Source organism: Diplotaxodon limnothrissa, linkage group LG5 (assembly GCF_057381915.1).
Source record: "Diplotaxodon limnothrissa isolate DT_005_m linkage group LG5, D_limnothrissa_male_GT1.1, whole genome shotgun sequence".
Classification (NCBI taxonomy): Eukaryota; Metazoa; Chordata; class Actinopteri; order Cichliformes; family Cichlidae; genus Diplotaxodon; species Diplotaxodon limnothrissa.
In genome coordinates, this window is record NC_140600.1 from 34,668,240 (window position 1) to 34,687,231 (window position 18,992).

General features: G+C 38.6%; 1 protein-coding gene across 1 annotated transcript; it reads left to right on the forward strand.

Annotated features, from left to right (window-relative positions):
* The first annotated feature begins 1,218 nt into the window (after positions 1 to 1,218).
* Positions 1,219 to 16,998, forward strand: ppm1j (protein phosphatase, Mg2+/Mn2+ dependent, 1J). The gene is made up of 10 exons (XM_085354626.1): positions 1,219 to 1,507; positions 8,065 to 8,179; positions 9,707 to 10,036; positions 11,245 to 11,357; positions 11,484 to 11,568; positions 12,824 to 12,942; positions 13,330 to 13,393; positions 13,689 to 13,796; positions 14,624 to 14,775; positions 16,683 to 16,998. The coding sequence occupies exons 1-10, from the start codon at positions 1,251 to 1,253 to the stop codon at positions 16,828 to 16,830; spliced, it is 1,491 nt and encodes a 496-aa protein (XP_085210752.1). The 5' UTR covers positions 1,219 to 1,250; the 3' UTR covers positions 16,831 to 16,998.
* Positions 16,999 to 18,992: the final 1,994 nt, after the last annotated feature.

The following is an 18,992-nucleotide window of genomic DNA, read 5'->3' on the forward strand; positions in this document are numbered from 1 at the left end:
TTGATTTTTATGCAATATGCCCTTCCTGATGCAATCCTCCCTGTTTATCTGGGCTTAGGGCTAGAAGTACATTGGCTTGTGCTTATACATGAAATGTAGTGCAGTGTTTTGGAAAGAGGTATATTTTTACACATGGAGTGTTTGTCAGTGAACTCTAGTACTCTTTTATTTAGAATAAAATGTAGAGATATTCTATGTAGAGCTGTTAGAGTTTGTCTCATTTATATAAATTGTTTAATCTGTTACTGGAATAATGTGTATCTGTTGAATAAATTCAACTTTATCTCAAAATACTTAAATGCTCAAATTAATATATACTTAACATCTTCTCAACTTTTTTGTTTGAGGCTACAGCCAAATACATAGAATTACCTAAAAGGTTTTGAGTGTCTGTAAATGCGCTTATTTACAGACACTGTTGTGAGAGGGGGGGGCTAATCTTCTTATTGTCTGAGGTGTTGAAAGAGCTAGAATCGCCCTGGGTGAAGGTTCAGTTATGCCTGTATATAATGTAACTGCACCTGAGCCTTAAGCTTTTACACCTGCAAACCTGATGATTTATTAGAAAGTAAAAAAAAACTCATTGCCCTTTATTAAGAAGCTAAATCAGCAAAGCCATTTTTCATAATCTGGCAACTCAAATGTTGTTTTAATAAATATATTAAGACTATAAAATCGGTTATTACAAATCATAGTAACCTTTAATGCCATAATTTATGAAAGCTTGCCTTTAAAAAAAACTGATATCCAGATTTTTCATTTAATCAGAAAAGGCTTGAACGTGTTCGGATTTAGTCCTTTGCAATAGTTCAGGGCTTCGTGAGACGTCATATATATCATATTACTATCTCCTCATTTGTCATTGACTGACATTTATGTTACTTTCATGTGATTTCTGTTAAAGGTTTTGGGGGGGGGGGGGGGGGGTGTTTGAGGAGGGGGTATGTGTAAGACATTTTCACGGCTGGCTGCACATCCCTGTGAAGCCCTGCCTTCTGAGATGAGATAGTCTCCTGCTGGATTACAGCTTGTGCGCAGCCAGTGAGGGCTTTATTCTGTTTCAATGAGGAAAACATCGCGTCTGCCTTTCTGAAAACTGTCACATGGGGCCAAGGAGGGAAAAAAATCGCTTCCTGAAATGATTCTCGTCCCTCGCTATGTATTGCTGTTGTTTTCTCCCGTCTCTAACAACATAATATCGCATCGCGTCTAATTTTCCGTCCGGATCTTTTACCCCACTGTCGGTGCCGATGATGATCAGCAAAGTTAAAAACGCCATGTCCAACCTGGTCGGAGGGATGATGCCGCACGGACACCACCACCATAACCATCACTCTGGTGGACAGACCTGCGGTACGGACAGCCTGCCGCCTCGTTTTCCCTACGGCCGGCCGGATTTCTTGGACCTCACCCCGGAGCTCCTGCAGTACTCCACCGAGCACGCATCGCGGCCGGTGCTCACGTTAAAGAGAGGCAGCAGGCTTCCCTGGCAAACAGGATACGCAGAGTGAGTGTATCAGTGATTTCAGTGACATATTAATTGATCCGAAAATCATTGAATTGTATCAGTAAAAATTTTGCAAGGGTCCCGATGAGTGCCAGGCCTGATAAGTGATTTTTATTTATTTATTTTTATAGCTGCTGCAGTTTCGAGTGCACTGCAGCAGCCAATGTGGCCTTTTGCTATTGAACGGTTTCCATTCAATGTTCCTCCCGTGAGCTGCTGATAAACAATGTAAATTTGGACCAGGGTGTCAGTGCTGTAATTAGATATAAGGCTTTCGTATCCTAAGAGACTGTCATGTTTGAATACAGGCTCCACCTCAGTTTTGATTTACTGGGGCCATACAGAAGTGAAAGCAGGAAATGTGTATCTACTCGTTCCTAACAGAACCAGTGGGGTTTGCATTTGCAGTGTTCCGATTAACAGATAACTAGGTAGCAAAATGCCATGTGGGTTTACTTATCTTTGTGGCTAAATGAGGCAGAGGCTCTTCGCATTTGTCAGTCCGACTGCACAACCCCTGTCCTTGTCTTTACTATGATGCTTTCGTATTCTTTACACACCTGCAGTCCTCTCACATATAGAAAATTTCCAGCCTCATTTTATTTATACCACTAAACAAAATGTGTTCTTCAGATGATTCTTGCTGAGGAAAAACACTTTCAGATGCTCCCCTCCTCCAGAAGTGGGTGGTTGTGAAGGGCTGAATAAATACAGTCTAACACTATGTGGGCTATATTATCCATGCCTGTCCTCCTTGACCCATTGTGAAAATAAAAAATATATATATAACTGACTCATGTGGAAAGTCTCAGATGTGAAATTTCAACACCAAATGTTTCAGAAGAATGAATAAGTACGGTCAGATATGAGGACTTAACGCACGTATTGATTATGTTCTGTGGAAAGTTGCATCATCTCTGTAATTCATCTGAATTCTTCAGCAGATTACTTTAACATGAGTCACTTAAGTTGTAATCACAGCATTAGCGGTGCTGCTTACAACACAACGTAATCGGCTGATCTGATCACACATCAGCTGTCAGTGCTCATTTCATACGGAGGTTAAAACCCCAAACAATCTGAACCATCCGTGTCACATCAGCACACTGAGACCACAGAAAACTCAACGTCAGTCCAAAGCAAACAACTCTAAAATGGAAGCAATTAACAACAGAGCTACAAACCTTGTCCACGCTCAACCATGATACACTGATGCCAAATTACAACTGCTGTCAGGTTCTAAATTTATCCAACTGTATGGCTATTTTTATTTGAGATCACTTCCATTCATTAAGCAGTTGTTTATTCACCCACACGGCAATGATAAGAGCCTTTCGAATGATCGTTTGTTTAGGCCTCGGTCCATTTTGTCCAGTGATCTTTACTCCCCTGTACAGAGTAGGAACAATGGCAGCCTGAATAATACAGATGGACGCTGTGTTGCATCTTCTCCGTTTTGATAACAACTAATTAGTGTGTCTTGGGCATGCTGGTGATAATAAGGATTCATGGTCATTGTTAGGTTTTCCCATGGTTTGTTCCTGTTATAGCGTTGCACCCAGAAGAGGTGGAATACTGCTTTCTCGCAAATTGGACTCATGTGGTAAAACAGGTTAGGAATTCTGAACCTAAAATCTGTGCACAGTGTAGGATGCTTGAGATAATGAGTCTAATTGCTGCTATGGTGTTGGTGTACAACATTGTGTCAGCATAAATAAGTGAGTGCACTTACAGTAAGACACTCAAAATGCTTTAATCAAATGGGTATTTAATACTGTTTAGTTTAATATGGAGGCGCTCTTCCAGGTCCTGCCACTGGTATCATGTAAGAGAGTTTGAGGAAGCAAGGACTCACATTTGAAAAAACATTGTATGTGACATATTTATTCCTTGTAGTATGATTAATAATTCATGAAAAGCAGATGTTAGAAGAGCAAAACAATAAAGAAGGATGAATGATTAAAGGTCTTTTATGCTCCTGAGTTGTATATAATACAAGATAGAATACATGAATGATGTTCAGTTTACTGTCAGTGTGCGTAAAGTGTGGCCCATTGTACATAAAACTGTTACAAGCTGAAATATAAAGCTGTTTCTAACTTCTTCCTTTTTTCCATTTCATTTCATTAGAAACGGAGCATATTCGTGTTTTGGGCTGTTGTCAGATCTTTCATAGACAAACAAAAAATCTACCTTAGTGGAGTAAATAAACCTCAGATGAATAGAGTTACACCCATGTTGTTGTGTATTTCTAAACCTATTGTTCAAGCGATTGTACTTTTTGGCTCACATTCTTTTAGTGACTCTATTTTGAGCACAGATCCTGAACTAATGGTGGGGCAGAGTTCATAAGTTGCCGTATGTTTTAAATATAATATCTTTAGTAGTATACAGCTCACATAAAGTTGTTTTTCTACAGGGGAATTGTTTTTGTCAGTCTTTGACTGTCAGCTTTCATTTCTTCTTAGCACTGTGGGCCTTCCAAACGTGATGGGAAGCTTCCCCTCCCTGAATAGGAATCTATGGAAGCCCGTTTCCGCCACTAAAAAAAAAAAAAAGCTAGTATCCATAACTCGAAATTTCGAGTTATTTTCTCGAAATTTCGAGTTATTTTCTCAAAATTTCGAGTTAGCTCTGCCAATCAAAAATATACGTGAATGAGGTCGCTTTCTTGTTACCCGGAAGCATATGGCGCAGGACCGCGCACTCAAAAACGGATCCCAACAAATTAAAGTATGTTTGCTGATAGTAACACCATGTGATTCAGCTAATAACACAGGGATTTCATCATTTGTGAAGCCAGGCTGAAAACACTCAGCAATCTGTGCATTCACGACTGGATGTAATACCGGTAGCTTAGCTGTAGCATTTGTAGCTGAGGGCTTCAGCTTCCGGGTAACATGGAAATGACGTCATTCACGTAGATTACTGATTGGCAGCGCTAACTCGAAATTTCGAGTTGCTTTTCTCAAAATTTTGAGTTAATATGTCGAAATTTCGAGATAATAACTCGAAATTTCGAGAAAAAAACTCAAAATTTCGAGATAATAACTCGAAATTTCGAGAAAATAACTCGAAATTTTGAGTTATGGATCCTTTTTTTTTTTTTTTTAGTGGCGGAAACGGGCTTCCATAGGAATCAGAATATAACTAGTCTGATTTTTTTTTTTAAAGTTCCTCATGAAGACTTTACTTTGACACTGCGGAAGATTTTATGTAACAAGGCCTGCAGTGTTTGTCAGCCTGCCAACTTCCACTTGAGGTAGCTTCAATCAGCAGCAACCAGAGAGTATATCTTTTTCACATTTAATTTGTAAAAGTGCTGTCAGACAACTCACTGAGGATGTGTCATGAGCACATAGCACACCCAAAACCGGCCGGATGACAAAACGGACGTACAGTTTCCAGTTTTACTTGAAGCTGAATTGACACCAGCTATGCAAAAAGAATCTTGAACGACAGAGAACCGTGCAAACGTCCTTTTAAAGGATCAAAGGCTTGTTTCAGAAGTGTTTCCATTCACTAGATTATATGCATCACTGATCTCCCGCTGACTGAACCACAAAACTGTTTCTGTATCTCTAAAGCTGCCTGTCCTCAGCAAGAGACTATGAAGTGAATTCACAGTACTTTGCATAGAGTTTAATGTTTTACTTGGAGAATTTGCAATTTGTTTCAAAGATGATGTTTACACAGAGACATTTTTGTCAAGTAACCCGAAATAGAGAATTCACTGGAACTCATAGCTTCCTCTTCTTGAACTTTCCTTGCATAATAGAATAAGACGGTTGAAACAGAGAAGCACTGTTTTACCAAACACGACAGCCATGGTTTTCAGTCACAGGTTGTGAAAGCATATGCCCGAAAGACAAATAAGTGAAAGAGTTAAGTCACATTACAGCAAGGCCGTGTTTTAGAATGGCAACCTCCCACGCCAGCAACCAGCATGTTCAATAATAGCTTATGGGGCTCATGTGACTGCTTTCAAAACAGAATTATTGCTGATTCTTTATTGTGGGTGTAGGAGTTTATCACATGGGAAAAGTAAACACTGACACGTTTCAGCCAAGCATGCTGCAGGCCTCCAAAATCTTATGGAACCAACACTTTAAGGTGTACTGTGGAATTTTCTCAAGTACAAAGCTTATGTTTACATTTAGCCTTTTTTTTCTAAAAACATACACAATGCATCCATTAAGTTTTGAAATGATAAGATTTTTTCTTTCACACAGAGACCTTATTTTCAACCCTTGGAGATAGCCACAGAGAGAGAAAAGGATGACATGCACCAAAGGGTGTCAATTAATTCAAGTAGCTGAGACTTGGCAGGAACCCACCAACGTGAGGATTCCATGGATTTTACAAATAGTACCTGCAGAGAGCTTGACTCGGGCATGATTTGAACAAGCAACCTTCGGAGTCAGGCATACTACCTGTTGTGCCACCAGCATAGCAGTTGGCTACTTCCCTGGACTTTCTTTGTCCAGTCCTTTGAAATATCTGGAAATGTTTGTGTAAAGTTGAGTCATCAGTGCAATTTTCCCATCTGATATATGTGATCTTTGAACATTGTCTTGGCTTTGGCAGAAAGTTTAGACTACAATCGAGTGATTTTAAATTCTTCTCTGTCATTAGTCCTAATGCAGGGAACGCAGTGCAGGACGCTGGTGTCTGACCGCTGCTTTCAACTGATTAGAACGTGAAGGGGCTTTTTATAATCCAGATTTGGGCAGCCGTTACATTTTGAGCCTCATTTTTGTAACTCTCTGAAATCAAAGCTCCAGACTATACAGCATCCATCTTCTGAAAAGATTGTAATCAGCTGAATTATATGGAATGTGAAAGGTCAGAAGTCTTACTCTGATGTAATTTTTACTAATCTCTCTCCCCGTTTTGTTGTTTGACTATTTAGTTTGTCCTCTTTCCTCGTCACTGTCAGCCTCTCTTTTTTTTATTTACTGTCTTTGTTTACTTTACTTTTGCCTCTCATGATCCCGGCATTATCTGATAAATTGCTCATTCCTTCTATGCAGAAGTTTCTGAGGGAATTTTAATGACAATACTTGAATTACTGGAATTGTGCAGTGGGTATTAATGACACATTATCCGGCTAATGTGGCATTTATCTATAATTAAAAGTAAAAACGTTACATAATGTGCCAGCATGAGGTCTAGATAGACTTCAGTCTTTCCCAGCTAGGTTCACGTTACAGTTTAATGGACCTTGCCAGTGGAGCTTTGCGTGTCGTTGCTACAAATCATTCACAGTTGAGTATGAGTTTAGTTTGGCTGTAGTTTTTTTTCTAGGAAGCCTTTAGCTACATTTTTAAGATCTATTATTTATGTTATAAAATATCTAGTCATTATTTTTGTAGTTTGAAATAGAACTAGACATAATTTCAACAAATAATGTCACAGAGTTGTCCACTAGATTGGTTGTCCATTCAGCAGAGATCAGTGGTTTTATCTGTGACTATTAAAGTCAGCTGACTTAAGTATTCTTGGGTAAGTTGCTTAGCACCAACACAGGCCATGAAGAATCATCACTGCTTAAGTGTTATTAAAGTGCTGTAAGACGTGTGTCAAAGAGTGAATGGGGCTTGTAGTGTGAAGCACTTTAAGCTTACACTACAAGACCAGAAAGACGCAATCTTAACCATTTACGACTGCCTTACCTCATCTGCCAACTTCCCGTTTTGTGGAACATTCAGCTCACGGTTTCATTTTAGGGCATTACTCTTTTGGTTGGTTCTCATTGCTGAAAATTCAAATGACAGAGTTAACTATGTGCTAGAGGAGTAATTAATTGCTAAAGTGTTGGATATTTCCCTCAGGATTTCTAGGAAATAAAGATATGAAGAGAGTATTTGCAAGGCCAGAAAGACAACTCCAAATGTACACATTAGTTGTGTCTGCTTTATCTAGGTGAGCCTTTGTTTACATAGTTCCTGTTTTGTGACAGTAAGATGATACTGTGTCAGTGTCGTGTTGCACGTGTCTTCCACTGGCCCAAAAAAATCAATCGACAGAGGATTAAGAATTATTTAAAAGTCTGTACTGTGTAACGGTACATTGCTATAATGTGCAATGTGTGTAAAGTGATGGATTATATTACAATGCATGCAAATTTTAGAAATCTGCCAGCTCATTTTCAGATTGAATGGGAAATGTGAATAGATGGTTCTCTGAAAACAAAACTGTATATCATGCAAAAAAACATATTTGTATTGGTATTTTAAAAAATGATGTTAATGCTGTTGTGCATCGGTAGTTTCAGCTGACACTGCTGAAGCACACCCTGTGATAGATGATGCTTCTACAGTATGAATCAGTGCATTACTCTAAAGCCATTATCCTCCACAGGCATCAGCTCATCATAAAAACACTTAATCCCTTCTGCAAGTTCCCTCTGGGACATGACTGCATCCTGCCCCACTTTTCACCCCACTGTTGCACTCTCTCTATTGTGTTTTTTATGCGGTTAGAGGAATGAGCGCAAACACTATAAATCATCCGACTCCGGGCTCACCTTTCCTCCTTGTGTCTTTTTCAATCAGGGTGATCAATGCAGGGAAGAGCATGTTGAACGAGGACCAGGCCTCATGTGAGAAAGTGTTTGTGAAGAAGCCGAGTGGCAAACACCGCAACTCTACTTTGCTAGATCAAAACGGGGTGAGTGAAGGACAGATTTCTAGAATCAGGGAATGAGGAATGAAATGTATGAACAAATGGAAAAAAGTGAACAAATCTGACATCAGTATATATAAAGTCCTAAACATGTCTGAGGGGAATGTCACTGAAAGATGTTTGCATGCCTTGTTATGTAGCCTGAAGCATAATGTTCCCTTACAGAACATAAACCGCTGCACCCCATCTGAGCATGCATTGTATTTACTTCATATCCAGCAGTGCTGTTTTCACAGATTTTCACCGAGTGTAGTTTCCATCTAGATATTTTTTTTCATTCTGTATACATTTAAATGTGAATACATTTAAAGAAGCAAATTACTACAGCACAGAAATAGCCAACAGGATTTAGCAGGATTCAACATTAACACCTCAGACAAAACTTTCAACTCAGATTTCGTGACTTTAATTTGACCCGAATTAACAGATGTTTTGATTGACTGACTCAATTTTCTGAAAGTCGCTTGGATGGTTTCAATTTAACAAAGGACCGCATGACTACACTTTCTGTGTGAAATGGTGCAAAGTCATGAGATAGTCTCACCCCCAGCTCTACTGAGCGTTTTAACAACTTACAGCGTTTTTTCTCAAACTGTAACTGTTTTTGCTGACTCACGCTGCTGTTATCAGCGTTATTTTCAACCACATCACTGCGTAATCTGTTAAAAAAAAAAGGCTCACTGCACATTACTTGCCCTGCACAAATCTCCAAATTGATACTGCGACAGAGCTCAAATAAGACTAAAACGTAAGAAGTTTACACGATGGACTTAAAAAGGTAAGTCAATGTAAGTCATCGTGTGTACAGCTTGTTCCCACTGACTCCAGGTGGTCAAAAAGGGCATTTATTTCAGAATATTTTAAAGAAAAGTCTTATAGTCATTGTCTCTCCTTGGGCCTCACAACTGCTGTAAGACCTGCAGGCACACAAAGTACATTCGTGTCCTCCATTTGGTGTAAATGAATTACATCATCCCTTGTTGCACCCTTCCCCCACTCGAGTCTAGCATCAGAGGGGTAGGCAGATGTCTTGGGCCTGTTTATATGTTGGTTAGTCAGGCAGGCCAACTGGGTCTATTAACATTCCTGCCAAAACAAAGGTGGCAGTGCTTTCGCATTGCTCACTGTGTTATAAACAGCAAAAGACCTGATTGGAAGACGTTTTACCTACATTCCTTTTCAAAAGCTATAAGACTATTTTAAATTAATATTACTTCAGTTATATACAGTACTATTGCACTATTATTGTAAACTTTAGTGGTTCGACGAATAAAAACTTGATTCATGATGTGGCTGTTGTTTAGAAAGATTGATTTGGGAATGTAATAACAGATCTTGAAGAAATATTTTGCTTATAGTTTTAAAAAAATTGCCATAATCTGTGAACACTCAATAAGCTGTGCTTTCTGTTCAAAGTTGTAATGTCATAAGAGCTTTTTTTAACCAAGGAAGCAGATGAATTCTCCTCTTATTTAATACACTATGTCTGTCTGTGACTGTTTCCTCTTTTAGGATGGTACAGGAATTCCTCTCCACTTCTGGGGGGTATTTGATGGACATGCAGGTTCTGGCGCAGCCATCATGGCCTCCAAGCTTCTTCACCACCTAATCAGAGACCGCTTGGGGGAGATCTGCCACCTCCTGGAGAACCCCAGCAGTGCTCCTCCTATCTGCCTGGCCAAGAATGGCAGCCCATATCAGGCGGAGGCAAAGAAAGGGGGTGCACAAGAACCAGAGGACCCAGATGCAGTCAGCGACGCTTCAGTGCGCTTTTACATGGAGAAAGTTGTCAGTTTGGAAAGCCTGGTGATGGGAGTCATAGAGACTGCCTTCAAACAGATGGTGAGTAGACAATGGGGGAAAAAAGCAAACCACACTTGGCATATTTAAGCTGTGGTAAGCATTTTTGCCCATCTGTGTCTTTTAACACCAACATAACCGAAGATTTTAGCTTTAATAACCAGAAGTGCATGATCTGGCATGCAGATCATGCACAGAGAGCAAATCACTTTGTTCTCATGTTTTGTTTTGGGTTTTTGGCCATGCTAACATTACTCTAGGCAGTGTATGTGTGTTGTGTCCAATCTGAATTATGTCAGATGTCCTCATCAGCGCTTTCATCTTGTCCAAATATGAAGCTTTATAAACTAGAATATCTTTTAGCTTTAGCTAATAGCTTTTCCACAGCACCACTTTGATGTTTATGAATATATATGGGATGGAATTTCTTTTAACATTTGAATGACTTGAAAATGAGAGACACAGGGTTAAGACGGGAGTGTTGGTAGGTATATCAAAGCCCAGCTGTATTCATAAAACTTCTGCAATCTTTAAGACCCTCAACCTTTATTGTGAATACTCATCAATACATAAATACATAAGTTTTAGGTGTTTGCATTTTGGTACCCAGGTTGCCAGATTGGAGTCAGTGTACACAGTCCATACACCATGTATAATTTCCATCCCCGTCTCACAACAACCTGGCTACCTACAGTCTGATTCAAAGGGTGCGTGCATAGCTGCACTCTCTGCAGGCAGCCAGGCAAATTAATGTTGAAGGAATAAGATAGATAGCATAGACTTTTGTTGTTGTTGTGGATTGCTTTGACAGTTGCCAGAACAGTCATGGCTAAACCACTTCACAACAACTGCAGTCATCTTTCGTTATCTCATCAGCCACAAATAGGAAAGCTTTAAAACACACACACACATTTTAAGGTTCTGGGTCACTGGAAATATCCAAATTTTAAAAAAAATAGACAGCTCATACTTCTGTTTCAGTTTGTAAGTTTGAAATGGTATTCTTCTCTGATGCAACATCACTGTCTGATTAAGATCATACCTATAAAAAGTAACACTCAGCCTAGGTAATGCATTCTTCAAAGCATCCTTGTTTCTTTTCATTAGCGCTGCAGTTTTGTTTTGAAAATGAATATGCATGAAGAAAATAATGAGCTATTCAGGATGATGAGAGGGAAAGCAAGCTTTTAAGCAGCAGAGATTTTGCAGCCTTTTGTCTTGACTTTTTTTTTTTTTCGCTTTTATTACAGGATGACCTAATTGAAAAGGAAAAATCGTCGTATGCCATTTCTGGTGGCTGTTGTGCCTTAGCTGCCATACATTTAATGGGGAAACTCTACGTAGCCAATGCTGGAGATAGCAGGTGAGGGAAATATGATTTGTTTTCATAGCTTTAAGATCCCTCTTGTGTTCACTACAGGACACTACAGTGTCAAGTAACCTCACTTGAGTTGTCTTTTCACTCCTGTCTTTCTCCCTCTCTCTGCAGGGCCATAATCATACGAAATAATGAAGTTATTCCCATGACAAATGAATTTACACCTGAGTCTGAGAGACAGCGGCTACAGTATCTGGTAATCTATGTTGTTGTTTTTTATGTGGCTAATAAACAGTTGTGGGCAGATGTTTGCATAGACTCATCATGGGCATGAATGCTGTGGTAATGTTGGGCCGTTATTGAACCCTTTGAATTGATTTTCTGCAATCCACACATGGTCAAAAAAAATATACCTACAGTTCAAATATGCAGATACACTCACAGTTAAATGGCTCTCAGCAAGTTGCACCTCAGTCAGATTTTTTTTGTAGTCATCAGCTAGCTGGATATTAAACTGCTCTTTCAGGCAGAATTGACAGAGTTAATTTAAATTGGTTGGTTAGCTGGCGCAAAACCAGGTTTAAAGCATAGTCCATAGATTTTCAATAGGGATGACGTTCAGATTTTGGAAAGGCCATTCCAAAAGGTTAATGTTAGCCTGTTAATGTTGATGTTTCCCGTTGTCCTTTTGAAACATCCAGCTATGTCAAAGTTTCAAGTGTCTATCTGTTGATTTGGAAATAGCCCTCCTTTTTTCCATCCAATTTGTACAGCATACCAGTACCACTGACAACAAAGAAGCCCCAGAGCATGATGCTATACCATAGTTGACATCTGGTACAGTGTTTTTAGGTTTCAAAGCCTCAGCTTTGTTCCTCCAAGCGTACCTCTTGTCATTGTGGCCAAAAAACCCCAGTCTTTGTCTCCTGTGGCCATAAAATCCATGTGAGCAATTGCAAATTTCAGTATACTTTTGACCCTGTGTGCATAAGAGAAGATCCTAAACAAAAATCCAACCAATACAAAATCCAAATCTTTTTTTGTTAAGTCAGTAAAGATGTATGCTGTACAATCACTCTACCTGTGAAAAAGAACAGTTAAACCCCAGATTTATAATGACATTCATGCCCATGGTGAGTGTATGCAAACTTCTGACCAGGACTGCATTTTATCATTTTCATCCTGCAGACACATTCTGCATCTTGTGCAGTTCCTAGATAAATGACCCTTTCCTGACAGTAAAGTACATCATCACTGAAATAAACTGGCATTAACCGGTTGCCTGTTTTAGTATCTGTTTGTAATTCTGAGTCACAGAGTGGGTGGATGATGTTTACTGCTAAAATGGAGCGTTTTATCCTTTTCATTTTAACATACTGCACTCAAGGCCTTCTGTCATATAGTGTCCTGTAGCCTTTCATGTTTTAGAAGAAAGACAAGAATCGTGACTTAGGTTGAGCTTTTTATTCTCTAGTTCAGTTCAACCTTTCTAATTCTGTGAACCCCTCCAGGGCTTCCTGAGGCCAGAGCTCCTGGGAAATGAGTTCACTCACATTGAGTTCCCTCGTAGGATCCAACACAGTGAGCTGGGTAAAAAGATGCTCTACAGAGACCACAGCATGACTGGCTGGTAAACCTTTTTAATCACATTTTGGACAGTTAATCACTTTTTCATCTCTTTAATCTGCTTGAGGCACCCTGTAAGTGTTAAGAACAGTTTGACTGATTTTACTCCGGAGTATTAGGAAGAATATAAAAAAATCATGAACTTTATTCATGTTAGTTGTTTAGTCTATGACAAATAAGAAAATACGAATAAAAGTAAGTGCTGTTTTTTTAAAATAAATAATTAAAAACCCAAAATATCTAGTTTAAACAATGTAATACTAGCATAGTCACATTTTCAACACTAAAATGATTGATTTTGATATTTTGCTTTTAATAAGAGAGCTTATTTTATGTTGAGCAAACAATCACTTGATCAGGTAATGATCAGCTTTAATTGTGTTTCCTGTAGGGCTTATAAGACAATTGTTGAAGATGATTTGAAATTTCCCCTGATATATGGAGAAGGGAAAAAGGTAAGAAGAGAGAAAAAGTCTGTGAATTTTATTTAATGTATTAAATTTAATCACAACACCTAATTGCATTTTAAAGCATTTCCATAATCTTAATGTTGTTAGCTAAATGTGGTCTCTGCCTGGCTAAAAAATGAGAGACATGCTCAGTATTTTCATTATTGTCTGAAAGAACATTGTCTTCGCTTAATAATCCCCCATAAATGGATTGTGTGAGAACTGAAGCGCATCCCGGAGCAATAACCTATATTATTGTGTGTCTTCGTGCTTGTTCTTGCTAATGTGTATGTGTGTACAGGCTCGTGTCATGGCAACAATCGGAGTGACCCGTGGGCTCGGTGATCATGACCTGAAAGTTTACAACTCCAACATTTACATTAAGCCCTTCCTCTCGTGCGTCCCTGAGGTGAGTGGGAGGAGTCAGCCTGAGCCTGTTACTGCTTTGGCCATTTAGGAGCGTTAAGATACATTCAAATAGTTGTTGGGCATTGGGCTTCGCTTACTGGTCTGTCAGTGAAAGGTTGGAAGTCCCAAATATGGATAAGAGCAATATTCTAAAGGCTTTTTATAAGTTCAGGTATGGGTAAATAAATGGGTCAAATATTCCAATCTAGCACAGAGAACCAGATATTACCATGTTATGACTCCTGGAGTATTTATGTACCGATTTGTTATTATTGTCTTTGAATTTATCCTGACAGTAGTTACCCATGATAGTGCCCTTATTGTTTAAACTCTCAGGGTTTTTTGCTACGTTTCGAAAAAAGCTTGCCCCAAATTCCTATTTAGACTTGCTTCATAATGGTACAGTCATTCGAGGCAATAAACATACTGTTGCATTAGAGAGAAGACGGCTTAACCAATCTCTGCAACCACTTCCTTACTTCCGTTTTAGGCCCCCCACTCAAAGTTACATTGAGAGCCACTCGCGTAGACATACTAGAATCTTATTCTAATATGTCTAAGCTTATCTAAAAAGGCCACCCTTCCTGTAAGTCACTCTAACAGTGTGACTTAGCTTAACATCAGATTTGTGACAAAAAATGAGCAGCTTTACTACAGCAAATGGAGGTTATGACCCTTGCATGCCAGCATACAGTGCATTCACTAATCTTGCTTGCAGTTGACATGCACATGAATGGTTGCCTTTCTTCTTTTTGCAATTTAGAAGAAGTACTGACAGCATGATAAATAGGCATATAAATCCGTTAATTTGGTTTATCTCAATGACAGGTGAAGGTTTATAACCTGGATGAACATAAACACGGCCCAGATGATGTCTTGGTCATGGGCACAGATGGACTTTGGGATGTAACTACGGACAAGGAAGTGGCAGATGCTATTACAGCCTACTTATCCTGCTGTGACCCCTCTGATCCCATGAGGTATGCAGTCTCCCAAATAATCCTTTTTATTAGGCTTTTATTCTGGGTGTGTGCGCTGGGTCATGTGTCATGTGATCATGTTCAGATGGTGTGCTGTACAGAGTTTGTCCACTAGGTGACGGCAAACAAATGCAAAACACTTGCAGAATATTTAATCTATTATGTAACCTGAATATAACCCTATGGTAAATTCTTTATGGTAATTCTAATGTAGTTATGGGTTGAATCTATAAGCATACATCAGATAGTTTTAAGTGTTTATCAATAAGTTTTTAACAATTCTAATTTAGCCCATTACTTCCATTCTTCTCCTGAGATGTTAAACTAGTGGCCAGATACATTATTAAAAATGTTAACAGACATTACAGTATACAGATGGATAACAAATTCAACAAATATGAAAACGTGTTGAGTGTGAGTACCTTGATCGCACCATTTTATCCAGAAGATGTTTCCTTATTTGGCACCTTGAAGATGGTGGTAGTAAAATCCAAAATGTTTCACTGATGTCTGGTGACTGTGAACGACATAGAGTATGAATCATTTTGACAGGAGGCATAGTAAAATCCAATAACATTCATATGTAACCAATATTAGTTGTCACACAACACAAAGATTTCAGATAGGCAAAAAAGCCTACCAAGAGGCAAAAACAAGGGAAAAAAGTACAGAAGCAAAACCAAATATCATTAATTAGAAACAATATTTATAAAAGCGAGGAAACAAAATAAGAAATGCAAACATTCAAATGAAAAAAATGCGTTTTATGACAAAATCTGAGAGTTGATAAAGGGAACCAGAGAGGTATATGTACTGAGGAGAGTGATTAACAGATTAGCAACAGGTGTTGCAGTAGTTAGAGAGAATAATAGGAAATGATTTGTATATATTACATCAACATTAATTCACTGATTCACACCATGATGACGACGACTACGACTTCAAAATGTCATTTGGACTGGAGATATGGTAACAAAAAGAGGGAAGGTGGTCAGAACTGAGGGGATTACGCTATTGGAAGGTGATACTGCACTACAAGTACATATAGAAGATGGCAACAACTGATCGGGTTCTCAGTGAATACCTCAGGCAGCAGAAACCCAAGAAAGAAGAGGAGCAAGAGGAGGGGCCATCATGGAGGGACAGGACCCTGCACGGTATGTACAACCGGCAGATAGAGGAAGTGGCCGATATCCCAGGAACAACATCCAAAATCTCTGTCCAGAAGAGCGCAGTCCTAGGAACAGCAAAGATATTGCGCAGGACCCTCAAGCTCCCAGGCCTCTGGTAGTTGAACCAAGCTTGAAAGACAGACCGCCCACAAGGGCAAGAAGGGATTTTTATTTATTTTTTGTAAAAAGGAAATGGAATGGAAATAAATGAATATATTAAAAATAATAATTTCAAAATAAAACAGATTAGGGATCCACCACATGTGAAATTCTGAGCCAGTAAGATGGTGATGTTCATTTTGTTTATTTTCTTTCAGCATTAATTCTCCTTTTCTGTCAGACAAAGAATTCTTTATTTAAAAAAATAACTTCAGTCGTTTAAAGTCTTTTAGTTCTTCATGAACTATGTTTGATTAGTCAGGCAGAAGAAAACTGCTGTGGCACAGCAGATAAACATCAGTGAGATCAGTATAGGGTATATCATCAAATTTGTTAAGACTGAGAACCTTTAAGCTGATATAGTCCACCACAGAGATATTTTTCCTCTGAACTTTGGTCATGTTTTCATTAAAATTACTTATTATTTAACATTCCTGAACAGGTACTCTTACTGCACTTAAATACAAGATTCATTCACACTAAATTAATAATGCCTTTTCACAGTCTTTTCCCTGCTGTCCATATTGAATATGCTGTAACTGTGATTTATGCCTCTGCTCGGTGTTTGTTGTGCAGATATACACTGGCAGCGCAGGACCTGCTTATGAGGTCAAGGGGGGTGCTGAAGGAGCGTGGCTGGCGGCTACCCAACGATAGACTGGGCTCTGGTGATGACATCACTGTGTTTGTCATCCCACTGGCAGGGCATGAGTCAGAGACATGACGAGGTTGTAGCCACCACTATGACAGAGCTGACTCTTTAGGGCCCTTCCCATGGTCCTCCCTCTTTCAGCTCCCTAAACCCCGGACCAGTGGTGCAGTGGGAGAAGAAAACATCTTTGTCATAGCGAAGACTCGGGTCTGACCAGCACCTTCATCAACCTACCATATGAGACCCAGTCCCTTCACTTCATCTTAAACCAGGAACTGTCTCCCATCTGCTTTGGTTGGTCCTCAGTCATGCAACTAAACATGTTCAGTGACATTAAAGTATTTTCTCCCAAACCTGCTGTTTGTGACAGTTGCCAGTGAGAATTAAACCCTCGTTGTACTTTTCTTTCTTGTTTATGTTTGAGACTAAGCAGTTACTCCAACCTTAAATGGATTGTTCATTTTAATGTTGTGCCCTAATAGTGAATACCTTTTTAAAAATTAAAATTTAAAAAAAGAATCAATCATACAATGTAAAGGGGATTGCAATAGAGAATGTGAGGAAACCAAAGAGATGCTCCCAAGGCACAAGGATGGCAAATCAGATACAGAATAAACAGCAAAAACAATCATCAGGTTCTTGTTGTTGCATTAAAGAAGGAAGAAGAGAATTAGTTAACATGCAGAATCAACTGAATCTTGGTTGAAGGATTTCTTTCTCAGTAACAAATGAATGACAACACCTGAGGCACTTGAAGACTGTTGCACATGCTCTGTGGTAGCCTGTTGATTTCATGATATCTTTTAAACGAATGTGCTCCTATATGACTTCCTTCTTTTTGTCATTGCAGTGAAGAAATATGAAGCTTTTTTGTTGAAAAAACAAGAATCATTTGTATAATTTAACTATAATTAAACGTTTTTCTTTGTTTAATATTTAAATGAGAAAGTAAATTGTTCTCCATAATTGTCTCGGTATAGTAAGATGTGATAAACTTCACATATATGCCTTATTGAAACATGAAAGGGACTCGAGAGTTTTTTTCTTCAAATGCACTAAATTTGACCCTTGTAGAAGAGGCAAAAAATATATATATTGTATGCCCTTAAATGTACTACATACCTCTTTTATACCATTTTGGTTATGTCACGTTGTTCTTTAGATTATGCATATATTTTTAAAGATACCTTTGGTTGTAAGCAGTATCAGATGTTTTATTTTTATGTTTCTATCCATAACTCTTTGTTCAGATAGTGTGTCCCCGACTATGAGCTACCTAAATGTGTAGTGGAGGGATAATGTGTTCCAGTTAAGAAATAAATCAGATTTTTCCCATTTATTTTGAGTGTGCTTGTGTCACTAACTCCCAGTCTCCTTATTTATCAAAAGGAAATGAACCTTTGTCGCAGCAAACTGATGAGTCACAATAGTTCAGGGAGCAGTTAATGTTCTAGTTAGATGAGACTTAGGTTCCTCAATAAATCTGTTACTCCTTTTAATACAAGCTGAACTTTTGAATACAACAAACTTTTAAAAAATATGCTTGAACTGTTTCAAAAGAAGCAAAGAATTTATATATTAATGTACAACCTCAATGTCAAAAAAAATTGGGGGTGCCGTGTAAATCTCTTAAACCCATATCTGATTCACAGTAGAACACAGGGAACATATAAAATGTTTCAAGTGAGAAAATGTACTAGTTTAGGAAAACAAAAAAAAGTAGAACACAGGGAACATATAAAATGTTTCAAGTGAGAAAATGTACTAGTTTAGGAAAACAAAAAAAAGTAGAACACAGGGAACATATAAAATGTTTCAAGTGAGAAAATTTACTAGTTTAGGAAAACAAAAAAAAGTTCACTTTGAATGTAGAGGTACCAACATGTCTATAAAAGGTTGGGATGGGGTTGTTTACCACCATGAAGCATTTCCTCTTTTTTTTAGCAATCGCCTGTAAACATCTGGGAACTGGAGAGACCAGCTGCTGGAGTTCTGGGAGAGGGAAATTGCCCTATTCTTGTCTGACACAACTCTTGCTGCTCAGCAGTCCTGTTGGGCAGCTTTGTTAGATTTCTTGCTTTTCCAAATGTCTTCAGTTGGTCAAAAGACGTTGAAATAGCTCCAATATATAGTTCAGCACTGTATTACTGAAATATGTGTTAATAACAATCTGGAATCAGAATCAGAATCAGAAAGGGGTTTATTGCCAAATGTTGAGCAGGTTTACAACATTA